Here is a 13,465-nt window from a genome sequence, read left to right on the forward strand (position 1 = left end):
TGCAGTTCAGTTTTGGACTCCAGTCCTTAAGAGGGATATAAATGAGCTGGAGAGAGTGCAGAGACGTGCAACTAAATTGGTTAGAGGGACGGAAGACTTAAATTATGAGGGTAGACTGTCAAGGTTGGGGTTGTTTTCTCTGGAAAAAAGGCGCTTGCGAGGGGACATGATTACACTTTACAAGTACATTAGAGGACATTATAGACAAATGGCAGGGGAACTTTTTACCCATAAAGTGGATCACCGTACCAGAGGCCACCCCTTTAGACTAGAAGAAAAGAACTTTCATTTGAAGCAACGTAGAAGGTTCTTCACAGTCAGGACAGTGAGGTTGTGGAATGCACTGCCGGGTGATGTTGTGATGGCTGATTCAGTTAATGCCTTTAAGAATGGCTTGGATGATTTTTTGGACAGACATAATATTAAAGGCTATTGTGATACTAAACTCTATAGTTAATATAGGTATGGGTATATAGAATTTTAATTAAAAGTAGGGAGGGGTGTGTGTATGGATGCTGGGTTTTCATTTGGAGGGGTTGAACTTGATGGACTTTGTCTTTTTTCAACCCAATTTAACTATGTAACTATGTAACTATGTAACATTAATCACATTGATTTTATGACTGAATAAACTACTAAGATAAGACATACAGAAACAATTTTGTAGAAGAACAATAAGACGTAAAAAGAAAGGTTTTATTATTTATTATAAAAAAAACTGGAGGAATGAGAAATATCCTTTAGTCCAAATATCTGTTAAGCTAACTTTGCTCTAAATGTATAATATTAATATCACAATATGTTTTGAACAGCATCAACACTTGACATTCCCAATGCATTCATGATGGCACATATACTGTACAAAGGAATAATATGTTGTCTAACAAGGCTTATAACAAATGCTGAAACAGTTGCTAAACTAATTTTTTTGACTAAATTGCTTTGTATAAAATATAATCCCAATACATCTAGCAATCGATAGTTGGTGTCTTCGATTACATGCTGCGATGGGTTGTTACAATCTTAATTATATAATCCAAGTAATATTCATTCCAGTTATGTTGAAGGTGCTACTGGAACAAAGGGCTAATTTATAAACATTGGTGCTACACTGCACAAGTACACACATCCATAGCAACCAATCAATCCTTTGTTTTGAGCTACCAGATAGAAAATGAAAGTAACAATCTGATTGGCTGCTGAGAGAAACTGAACTGTTGCACTGGTGCAATTTAGCCCTGAAGTCATTAGCCTATATTGCATCTAGAATACATAGTAAAAGTTTATGAGTAGAGAACCCTGGCTTTTGTTTACACTAAGTTTAACCCTTTGCTAAAGATGATTAAACCAAAAACTGAAAGTGTTTTAAAGTAATGAAAATATCATGTACTGTTGCAATACACTGGTAAAATGATGTGTTTGCTTCAGAAACACTACTATAGTTCATATAAACAAGCTGCTGAGTAGCAATGGCGGAAATTGAAAAACGGCTATATGGCACAGGATAAATAATGGATAACAGATAACACCATTATGTTCTACAGAGCTTATCTGCTGTGTAACTTGAGCCTTTTCTCCTTTGAATGGCTGCCCCCATGGCTACACAGCAGCTTATTTATATAAACAATAGTAATGTTTCTGAAGCAAACACAGCAGTTTTACTCGTGCTGGGCAACACTGCATTATATTTTTATTAATTTAAAACAATTTAATTTTTTGATGTTACTGGTCCTTTAACATAAGTTTTTATGGATTCATTTGTAAGGGCAGAAATAAGAAATATAAGCGATATTTGAATATATTTGCAGTTACCATGAAAATAATATTATTAAGCTGGTTTGAAAATTGCTACTCAATACAAAAAAGGAAGAGTTACTTTTAAACTTCTAAACATTCTTTTATAATTTACAAAAAAACAACAGAAAACAACACCTAAATAACATAGTTCAATAAATAAAATCCAGAATTCCCCATTTTAACTTAACCCACGTTTTGAGAAAAAAATACATTAATACCACGCAGAAATCCTAATCTAAAAGGGAACATTGTTCTTACTAACACCTCACCTTTATACTGTATGCTTGATGTGACTAATATATAATGCTAGGTATCCTGAAACTCTCTGGTGCCTCCTTCCCATAAAAATGAAATTCAGGTCAGAATATTAGTTATTATATCCAAGTTCCTTGTTTATATAAAGATTTGAGAAACAAATAAGAGTTGGTGGGTTGACAAGATCCTCCTACATCAATTACATCTTCTAAGGTTTTAAAAGTTCATAGGAATATAGCTCTTTTAAGGTATTTTATTCCATTCTGTTTAATTCAGTGCTATAATGCAACACAGGATGTTAAGTATCTTCCCTTCCTGTGATTACATAATAATACCAGGTTGACTTGCACCAGTCCTATCATCCTAAAGTAAAAGAAAATCATTGTAAGACATATACGCAAAGGAGAAATGAATGCAGATGTCCTTGCCAATAAAAAAATCAGTCTATGCTGATAAAATTCTAGCCCACTGATTCCTCTGCTCATGGTGTCTCCTGTTTCTGTTTTTTTTAATCTCCTGGACGTGTTTCCACTTAGCGCCACCTTTATTGCGTTGCCTCTTCTTCTCTTTGTGCCACATCTGCTCACAGTACTCATCCAGACTGAAGCTTGGACTACTGAGGAGCTGTAAATAATCTTTGTACCTCAATCTTGACTCTGTTATTAAATCTCGGCTCCTTCCCTCATCATCTTCCAACTTCTGTGTGTTTTCCATCTGTTCATTCTCTATTATTTTAACATTGAGCTTTGTGATAGTGTGTATAAACGTGTGCTCTTGAGCTTTGCAGTAGTACATTCCTGAGTCTTTTTTCTGTAAACTGCGAATCAGAAGCCCGTAGTCTGTTTTAATGATTCTTTCATCAGATGTTATCTGTAAGCAATAAAAAATAATTGAACACGAATTCAAATAAATAATGAAAACAGTTTATTGTTATATACAGTTTAATGCATTTCAGCTTCTGAATGCACCATTTTTTGATTTTCGTATGCACTTTAGAGATTTTATTTGAAGGTCTTCCAAAAAAAAAAACCTACATTTGTATTTCATTAAACAGAATACAGTAGTGCCATTTGTTCATATATAACTATATAATATATTACATTTGAAACTGCCAATCACAGATGGACTCCTTGGAATTATATAGAATATGTGCTAGGGATTTTTATACATAGACTGTACATTATGTTTTGAGAGTTCAAATCTATGTTTGCTTTATTTCTATATAGAAATGATTAGAAGCTACTATGGAGAAGACTGAAGAAATTCAGTTAAACCCCATTTATCAGTTAAAAAAAATGTCAGTATACCTTTAAACATTAGTATCAGTATCAGAAATATAAATAGTCTGCAAAACTACTCAGAAGAGACCTCTGTTCTTATTTACCTAAGATGCCCCCTTAAGCTGCAAAAATGGGAAAAAATGGCTGAAAGGGCTACATTTGTCAATAGCTCACCCATTATTTTTTTTTGCAAAAAATGTGTTTTTTAATATAATACTGACCCTTCAAAAAGGCTCATTACATATAGAATAGTAATATGAAAATCAAAAACAAAACCAGAGCACAAACGACGTCACTCAAGATCTGAAAGTGATTAAATAGATGCTAAAAATTGTATAACCTCTTAAGAGGCCATTCTGGATAATATTTACAAACCTGATGCTAAACATGTTAAAATAATGAAATATGAATTCTGCACTGTCCAGTGAGGTTTAACCCAATGATAAATGAAGTGGAGAATTAATCCCTGATTACACAGAAAGTTGCCCTGAATTTTAACAATGTCCTGAAGACATGTAACTGCTTTACAGATTGCCTCCTCGCAGTGCATTGTCTCTGACACCTATGAGATGTCAGGGCCTCTTGCAGGAGAGCAGGAATCAATGATGCATTCATCTTTGACTGAACTTCTGTTCACAGACGAGATTTTCATCACTGTCAGAATGCAGCTGGCACATGCATCCATCTCCGTATTGTTGGGAATATTGCTCATCTGATGGCATCCTAACATTCATTTTGATCCTTTTAGCATCGGATGATACATGGGCTACTAAGATGTGGAAAGCATGTGCTTGCAATTTGTAGGTTTAGAACCCAACAGATGAAAAGCGAAGAGTTATTTCATATATTTGGTTGCAGTATGAACCCTACAGCTATTTGCTAAAGTCATTCATCATGCTACAGCTTCATAAATAATGCATGGTCAAATAATTAGATCAACGTTCTGTTTTCAATAACGCTTGCTTTTAAGTATACAAGTTATCGACAGTGTTTATAATGTTGGAGGGAAAAAAATGGTACATTGTATATTAAAATGTTGATATGTATATGAGATATGTAAATACAACTTTCCAAATAACACAACAGCAAAACAGATTTGAAATACAAAGTAGAAAATATTATTAAAAAGCATCATTAACACTATTCTAGTAATATGTTTTATAATTTTACAAATTAAGGAAGGATGCATTCACAAAATCCTTGGCCTTTTATTTCTTTAACACATTCTCATTACCTACCCCTAGGGGATGTTCACCACACACTTCTGCTTTTCCATTAGAAACTTTTAATTTTACCTTACTTTTCCACACTTTTTTCCGAAACTCATCACCATGCTCATTTGATCTTTTTTACTTAACTCTTTCCCATATACCTCTCCATATCACCATGTTTTTGGTTTGTCCATTAAGCCCTATATCTCAAACTTTACTATGCATTGCAGATAGCTATTTTTAAATGGTTAACATCACCCTCTAACATTAATAAATATGTTCATGGAATACTGGGTTAAAGTCTCTAAAAGCAGTAGAGAATTTAACCGAAAACTGATTTTTATAATATTGGGTAAACTAAAAGCCCTGGAGATTTTAACCAAAAACTGCCTTTTATGATATTGGGGTGTACTAAAAGAACTGGATATTTTAACAAAAACTGCATTTTATGATATTGGGTTTACTAAAAGCACATGGAGACTTTAACCAAAAACTGTCTTTCATCACAGCAGTTCTGTGTAGTGTACGTGAGTCGGTGTTTTACATTCACATATATATTTAAACATTTTAAGATCATCAGGTATTCCTGTAAATCCCAGGAATTTGGGTGCTGCTGAACTATTTTAAATTCATGCTAAGTAATATAGGTTGCTATCACTTGCACACATCTGTTAGCATTTAATCTCATGGGATAGTTATGTGCAATTACTGTATTATTATAAGATAAACCTAGACTACGTTATGTGTCATATGCCAGAAAATATATAAACACTTCATGTGAGATTGAACATTTGCATCATAAATCATGCTCAGTGTACCTTTGAACTATGTCCCTTGTATAAATTAATAAAAATGTATTGTTAAAAGCAGAACGTCTTTTACATTTAATAAAATAACTCATATATATATATATCTAATCTTAGTCATGGAAGTTATTAATCTATACATTTTAAACATACGGTAGGGGAAGTGTGTAGAGTTGATCATTTCAGACAAGACCAGTTCTGTATATTTATTTTCTGTTCAAATATTGATAACATCTTGTGGCAAGGACCTCAGAGCAAAGGCGACCAGGCAATTTAAGACATAAATATTTCTTTCAAGATGTCCAACTGCAGCTTACAACGCATCTTGCAATCCCTGCAATACCACCCACGTGCGTCAGGCCACCAATATGTAGAGGGCAGGGCACCTCTCCCATCATCTACCATACCCCTACTACAAATACTGTGATGCCCTCCCTTACCCCAGCTCAACTCATTCTACAGTTGCTTTCCTGTGGACTAACAATTTGTTGTGGCTCTGCTTATTTGGATAGAAGTAGATGGTGACAAACATGTTCTTGTACCTCCTGTCCTCAGGTGCAGAGAAAGAGGATCATTATCACTCATATTACACATAAATAGGGGAAAAAAACTTTAATTATGCAATTGGGTAACAGTGAGTTATCCATAAAGATAGCAGTTTAAAGAGTAATTATTGGATTATGCATAAAATAAGTAATGTGGGCTCACCTTAAGTAACTCCACTAATTACACATACACCATTAAAAGCAAACACAACCTTATTATAGCTCATTTAGTAACACGTGCAGCTGGGCAGTAACCCATGGTAACCAATTTCATTCTTGCTTGAATTATTCTACCTGCAGCTTGCTAAAAAACCTAATCACTGCCTGGTAGCTACAGTACAGTATGTGTTACAGCCCAGGTGCAAATCTGCCCAATGTTGATAAATGACACCAATTAGGAGAAGGCTAACATTGTTACCCAGTACAGGCTGTACATGTGTTATGCATTATGGTATGCCTAAGGATATAGTCTAAGTAGTGCCACACATATCGGGACATATTGTCAGCAGAATGTGCTTATTGAAGATTCAGCCAATTGCTATATAGTGTGAAGCAAAGAAATGTATATGAATGGAGTACAATCCTAACACAAAAACATACCAACTCAAAGCGAAAAATAAGGTAGGATGCAAGCTCACTAAAATTCTAAATTAAAATGTGCATCACTGTGGACAGAGCCCCCCCCCCCCAGCATTTATAAATAACTTGAGCCTGCAGGGTATTATAACAAAAGATGTTTTTCTGACAGGTCTCAGACTGGTGACCAATTCAAGACTTGTCAAACCCTTGCAGATGTCGCTGCGAGTTATGGAAACTGAAGCAAACTTTGCCCCTGTCATTGCTTAACCCCTTGTTGGGTTTGGGATATTTTTCCACCTCAACATTATTGTTCTGCCAGATTAAAATTTTGTTGTTAAATGTATAACCAACATTGAAAAGGGATTTGTTCTGTATAAAGGAGGAAAACAAAAATAATAGTTTCCTCACCCTTTCCACACACTTTTAGGTTATAGCATATTTTCATTTTAAGAGGAATTTCAAAATATATGCAGTAAAATGCAATGGAAACCACAACTTGATGGGTCAGCAGTAGGTTTTGATAACTGTGTCATTAAAATGAGGAAATCATATATAAAATATCTCTTTGGGGGGTGGGTAATATGCAATCTTCAAAGCATACCTTTTGTTGTAATGTAACATTCTGAAGAACAAATTCCAGAATGACTGATTATCTTTCCAGGAACTGAAAGCCTTGTGGAATGACAATAAGAGACTATTCTATATTGAAACCTTTCTCTGAGAATTATGCTGCACATTCCATCTTTCATTTGCAAATGGCATTGTTAATATTTGCTGCTTTTCTACCGAGTAATTATTCTGTATTGTACTTCCAAGTACACTGGCAATCACATTATAACCAAGCAATAAAAAAATCTCATTTTCATTTTAACTATTACTATGATAATGAGAAATACAAGTTTGCGAATTGAATGATTTGCTTGCCAATAAGTAAATAAAGCATTACAAACACGCGGACAAGATTTATTGCCTAAGTTTAAGAATAATTTAAATTTCTGGCTCCCCGATGAAGGCTACTGGTGTGTGTATTAATTCATGCCAGCTTTTGTTTGTGCCACAGAACCAAGGCAGTCATAAAGTCTTAACACAATATTTTTAGTCTGAACATAAGCAACACAAAGCCAAGAATAAGCATAGATTAGTCATAGTTGACAACACTCTCCCATTTATTAACTGACCATCAGTGTTACACATAAGGATCAAGCTTAACTGATGCAGCTGGCACACAATGCCACATCCTTTTCCAACTGAAATGGCTGCAAATATAGGATATAACTCAAACCATGTAGGCAGCTTAATTATTTAATGGAAAAAAATGAAACAGAAAATGAAAGGTAGCATGTTATTGCAGTGCTTATGGGTTGTAACTACACAGATATTTTAATACGTATGGCTTCCTATGCTAGTCCTGGAAAGCAAGCATATTTTATACAACAATATCAAGTGATCGGTTGCATTGTTGTATGTAATCTGTGACTTCAGTGTATAAACTCATTTATTGTACAGGTATGGGATATAGTTTCTGAAAAAATATATATGTTATCTTCCATAGACTCAATTAATCAAATAATTAGCATTTTTAAAAATGATTTCCTTTTTCACTGTACCTTGTACTTGATACAAACTAAGATATAATTAATCCTTATTGGAGGCAAAACAATCCTATTGGTTTAAATAATGTTTAAATTATTTTTTTTTTTTTAGTAGACTTAAGGTAAGGAGATCCAAATTACAGAAAGACCCCTTATGCAGGAAAACCCCAGGTCCCAAGCATTCTGGATAACAGGTCCCATACCTGTACCATGCTGCAGAAAATGTTGGTGCTTTTTTAAAGAAAGGTTAATAATTTATTACAATAGGAAATGACCAATACAATTCAGAGACCTGGAATGTTGTGATTTGTATTAACATTATCATGTGCACAGAACAAGTCCTCCACTAGGTGGTACTGGATATCAGGACAAATCACATTAACACACTGCCAGGGGGTCTCTGAACAGTGTTTATCGCTTAACACTAAACTCATATATTTTTAATAGTGACAGAACTGGCAAAAATCCTATGATATGACGCACACAATCTTTATATTTGCTAGATGGATATCGGACACTCCTATGGGAAAATGCTTACACCCAGTCTGACAAATGACCTAGTGACAAATCCAGTAAAACAAATTATCCTGGCAGTCCTTCTGACTGTCATATGGAAACCACGATATAAACTTTGACCATCAAGGTGAGGAAAGGTGACATCCTGCAAATGGAAAAATGATCAATCTTTCCTATTACTGCTGCTTATCATCTCTGTAGGAAGTCTTTTTATGTTTTATGCACATTTTGCTTTTTTTTATTTATTTATTATAGCTTAAATATTTCTGGGGAAACTCCTTTGGCAAATAATAAGAGTTTATAAATTCTTAGTTCTCAATAGATAACAAAACATAAAGTTTCTTTTTAATTTACAGTTTATATTCAAAATCAAATTCTGAGGATATTGACTGTTGGAGAGTCCAAGGCAAATCTAATATATTCACCCCCATATGTGATAAATGGGACTTGGTTTGCCCATGTGCAGTATCCCATAGCATCCAATAAGACTTTTGCTTTTAGACATGTGACCAGTAAAAGCTATCTGCTGATTGCTTAGTAGGGGTTACTGCACATGGGCAAAATTAATGTCTAGGCCTAAAAAAAGATTATAGACAATATAAATAGTATAAAACTCATATTCTGAAAACTGATCTTTCTGAGTTCTCACCAAGGGTCAGCAACCTACAACCCTATGGTCTGCTCCACTTATTGTTATACCACAGAGTTATAACTGGAGTGTTACACCATTAAACACCATTTTCCATATTTATGAAAACATGAGGCGGGTGAAAAGAAAATTATCTGCATTTTTATACAGGCTTTTTGGGTATTTTATTTCTACCAAACATTTATTGTGCATAATAATTTGTTCTGGTACATCAATGATATGGCAGTTAAAGTTCAATGTACATAAATGTAAAGTCATGCACCTAGGTTGTGCCATAGTTTTATAACCTTGTTCTTTCTGCAGAATACAAATATATATAAATATTTCCCAAATTATACAACAGGCACTGAGTGGGGGTTTCATAAAAGCATATTGTTTACCTCTTCCTGGCGCTCCTCCCCTGTGTGCTGAATAAACCACCTGATTGATGCTTGTTGGGATTTAGGCATACATTCTAGAAAAGTAGAGTTGTTTTCAATGCCAAATATTACTTTTTCCTCTGCAGGTTCTTGATTTGCATCTAGAAAACATGAAAAGACACAATAAAGCATGTAATTGTATCATTGCTTGCTCGAGCTTAAACATACTGGAATCAAATTATTAATTAATGCCTAGTACAGCAATGTATAGCACTTTCAAGCAGAGGGACAATTAACTTACATGTTACATGTGTATGGCAAGAATATAGCAAAATGATGATGTCATACACACCAGTCTATGGACTCTATAGGCATACAGGGAGAGGAAAGTACCTTGGAGAGCACATGTGACCCATGGGCCTCCAGTTATTGAAGTCTGCCCTTGACTATAATATTGCACCTGTTAGAGCCCAAAAATTATCAAGGGCTGCCGGAAATTATATTTTGAATTATAATAATTGAATTAAAATTATTTCTTAATTTGTATCAGATCTCAACAAATGAAGATGTAGAAAGCCACTCAGATGAGAGATGAAGTGGTTTATTGTGCATTAGTTCTTAATCTTTAGATGTTATTGATGTGAGGATTTAAACCGTCAGATGTTATACACTTACTATCTTCGACATCCCAGCACTGAGTTAGGGGATCTCCATTTTTCACATCTTGTCTTCTTGCACGTCTGTGGAAAACAATACAGACTCAATAAGCACCATTAATATACATACACATACAATAACAGCATTATTAAGTCTCTAGTTGCCATTTAATTAGCGTTTTCATAATTCTCTCCATAACAATGATTATTTACTAAAATCCTAATTTATCTCATAATGTAAATAAAAAAAGCTTGACCAAATTCCCATTGCCAATTTTACCTTATTTATTAATAAAATAACTCAAAGAAATTGGATCAGTAAAAAAACTGTTAAATCGAGTGAAAACCCGAATCGTACAATTTTTTTGGACTTTTTTCCCGCTCGTTATTTTTGTTTATGGGATTATCAGGCTTAACCCAGCACAGACCACAATATCTTACAATTGGAATAAGGACATCTCCCATTGACTTTGATTTTTGCAGAATTGGAGTATATTAAATCTCAAAAAAATTCAAGGTTTTTTTTCTACGAAAAATTCAAGTTTTCCCCCGAAAAGCCCGTCCAGATAAATTCGAGGTTTAGTAAATAACCCTCTAAGACTTCAATGAATTTTCCTAATAAACCTTACAAGTATTACTTCCTACAGCTACAGAAGATCTAGTAGGATATCATAGATAGTTTTATTTTCTTAGGTGGAATCCTTGGATTAATTCAATTGTCAAAAGAAAATATTAAATCATACTTATACCAAACGATTTCTAAACATTTTCACAGATTTTACTAAACACCAGTGAATCTGTCAAATCCAGAGATATCAAATAGGCTAGCTCTACTATATTGCCCTGTTTTGTACAAATACTCTTAGGGGTTGTAGCAACCGATCAGTATGTAGCACTGACCTGTTTAAAAGCAAATGCTATTGGTAACTGCATCAGAGCAAACTTTTACCTTTTTTTACATATGGGCCTAGAGTGCTAAAATGTACCTCTCTATAATTTAAATCTGATGTATAGTGTAATATCTGAATAAATAGGAGTAGCTGGATTCTATCAACAAAAGCCAACAGGAGCACTATACCACAAACAAGCACTAGCCTACTGTACCAATGAAGAATGAACATGATTTATATGTATATATATATAAATGCATACTGTATATGTATAACATACTGTTTGTGAGGAGGTGAGTCTCAGCCAATGACAACTATGTAAAGTAAGATTTGTTTTTATGATGCTGGAGAAGGTGGGGGTACAGAAAGGAAGGAAATACAGTAGACAGGGACACAGAGGAAAAAAAGAAAAGGACAAATGGAGAGCACAATTCCTGTGCCAGACCACTAAGACTGAGATTTTTCAAACATTTCATTTAAATTTGGCAAGTAAGTCTAACAAAAACAGGGATATCCTGATTCTGTCAGCCCCACCAAATAAAAACATGATTTTAGTGATTTCCATATGTCTTAACCCATTGCATGCCAAACAATCTGCAATGAAAAATGAAGAAAGATTTGACACTTTCAATGGACAGTGTGTGCAATGTGGCAATAAGACAGCAGCAACGTTACCTTTTTGATGTTGGCACATATCGAGAACAAGAGTTTCCATCCCAGGCACAGTAGGGGTCTCTTGCTAGGCAACAGTCTGTACAAGCCTTGCCATAAGTGTCACACCTGTGCAGCGACAGCTGAACTAACCCATCTTTAGATGTAATGTAAAGTTGTTGCTGAAAAAAAAAATATTTGTAAATTAGAGATGACACACAAACTACATATTTACATAACAGATGAACATTTAAAAAGGCTTTGTTATTATTCTTATTTGTTCATATACTTATAGTATTTCATATCCAACTTTAAGGGCCTAATTTAAGAATTCCACCTCGAGCAATCTTTAAGGAAACCCCACTTGAGTTGTTTCCTAATTAATGAACAGGCTTTTCTAATGAGTAAAAACTTTGGCAGCGAGATATAATTTTATTATTATCATTTTATTATAATCATCATCATCATGTATTATGTTATTATCATTTTAGAATGTTATAGATGGGCCTATACAGATTTTCAAATTATTGTTTATGGTTTTCAGACAGGCATGGGATTCGTTATTCAGTTAATTCAAATAATCCAAATTTTTTAAAATTCATTTTTCATTCATTTTTTTTCTGTAATAAGAAAACAGTACATTGTACTTGATCCAAACAAAGATAGAATTAATCCTTATTGGAAGCAAAACCAGCCTATTGGATTTATTTAATGTTTACATGATTTCCTAGTAGACATAAGGTATAGAGACCCAAATTACAACTGTTGGCTGACTGATAGGGTAAAGCAAATCTCAACATTAATACTCAACTTAAGAAGTTTCTAAAAGTTATAAATATGATATGCGAATGACTGGTAAAAAAGAATATTTATATGAAAGATGTGCGAATATGATTTGAAATGATTTCACAGGTAGACATAGTTCCTTTTTTAATTAACACATTTTCTGCTTTTACATAACCTCTTACCTGTTTGAGTGATAGTTCTATGTTTGTGATCGCTGCAGGTTGCTGAAAGAAAAGACAAATTCTCTTGCATTACAAAGGTTTTTTTTAATAAACGTTATGCTAAATAAGTTATACAAGCAGAGTAGCAAGCAATTTTGCCTTGCTCCTCAGCATAAGCAGGCCCCCTTAGGACATAGGTTCCAACAATCTGGGACCCTCTAAGTGGACAAGAATGGCAACCTCACTTCGAAATGATACTATAGATAACTTTAATAAAATTTGGTGTAGCTGGGACACAGCCCAACTGGGGGGACCACTGCAGGTGATTTAGTCTGGAGCGCTGGGCAGCTACTATATCTTGTATCCAGACCATTGGACTGATCTCCTATGGTAGGAGAATTGGTGGGGTTGGAGCGTATTGGGGTCAGGGTGCCTGTGAACTCACTGTGCCCGAGGGGGATACGAGGAGATATAGCCACTGATTGGAGCTTCTGCGATTTGCCTCTTTCAAAAAGCAATAGAGTTCTCTCTAGGTTTTCCTTTATTTCTGAACACTTTGTGCCCCACTGGTAACTTTTATGTATGTTTCACGGAAATGTTTGGTGGGTGTTCATTATACTACTCTGATGTACCTGTATATGTGTACCTCTTGCCCACTTTTGTTTTTGTATTATCTTTATTTTTGCAATGTTTTGTATGGAAATATATTTTCTTGAAAAATCTTAATAAAAA

The 13,465-nt window shown here is 34.4% G+C and overlaps 1 protein-coding gene across 1 annotated transcript in view; it reads right to left on the reverse strand.

The window, feature by feature from the left end:
* Positions 1 to 1,665: 1,665 nt before the first annotated feature.
* The window catches only part of sema3d.L (semaphorin 3D L homeolog), a 91,209-nt gene continuing 79,409 nt past the window's right edge, over positions 1,666 to 13,465 (reverse strand). The window contains exons 14-18 of the mRNA XM_018252704.2: positions 12,755 to 12,796; positions 11,811 to 11,968; positions 10,265 to 10,329; positions 9,611 to 9,750; positions 1,666 to 2,922 (exon numbers count right to left, since the gene is read on the reverse strand). Coding sequence (XP_018108193.1) covers positions 2,497 to 2,922; positions 9,611 to 9,750; positions 10,265 to 10,329; positions 11,811 to 11,968; positions 12,755 to 12,796 — 831 coding nt within the window. The 3' untranslated portion in view covers positions 1,666 to 2,496. The remainder of the gene's footprint in view (positions 2,923 to 9,610; positions 9,751 to 10,264; positions 10,330 to 11,810; positions 11,969 to 12,754; positions 12,797 to 13,465) is intronic.

Source organism: Xenopus laevis, chromosome 3L, assembly GCF_017654675.1.
Source record: "Xenopus laevis strain J_2021 chromosome 3L, Xenopus_laevis_v10.1, whole genome shotgun sequence".
Lineage (NCBI taxonomy): Eukaryota > Metazoa > Chordata > Amphibia > Anura > Pipidae > Xenopus > Xenopus laevis.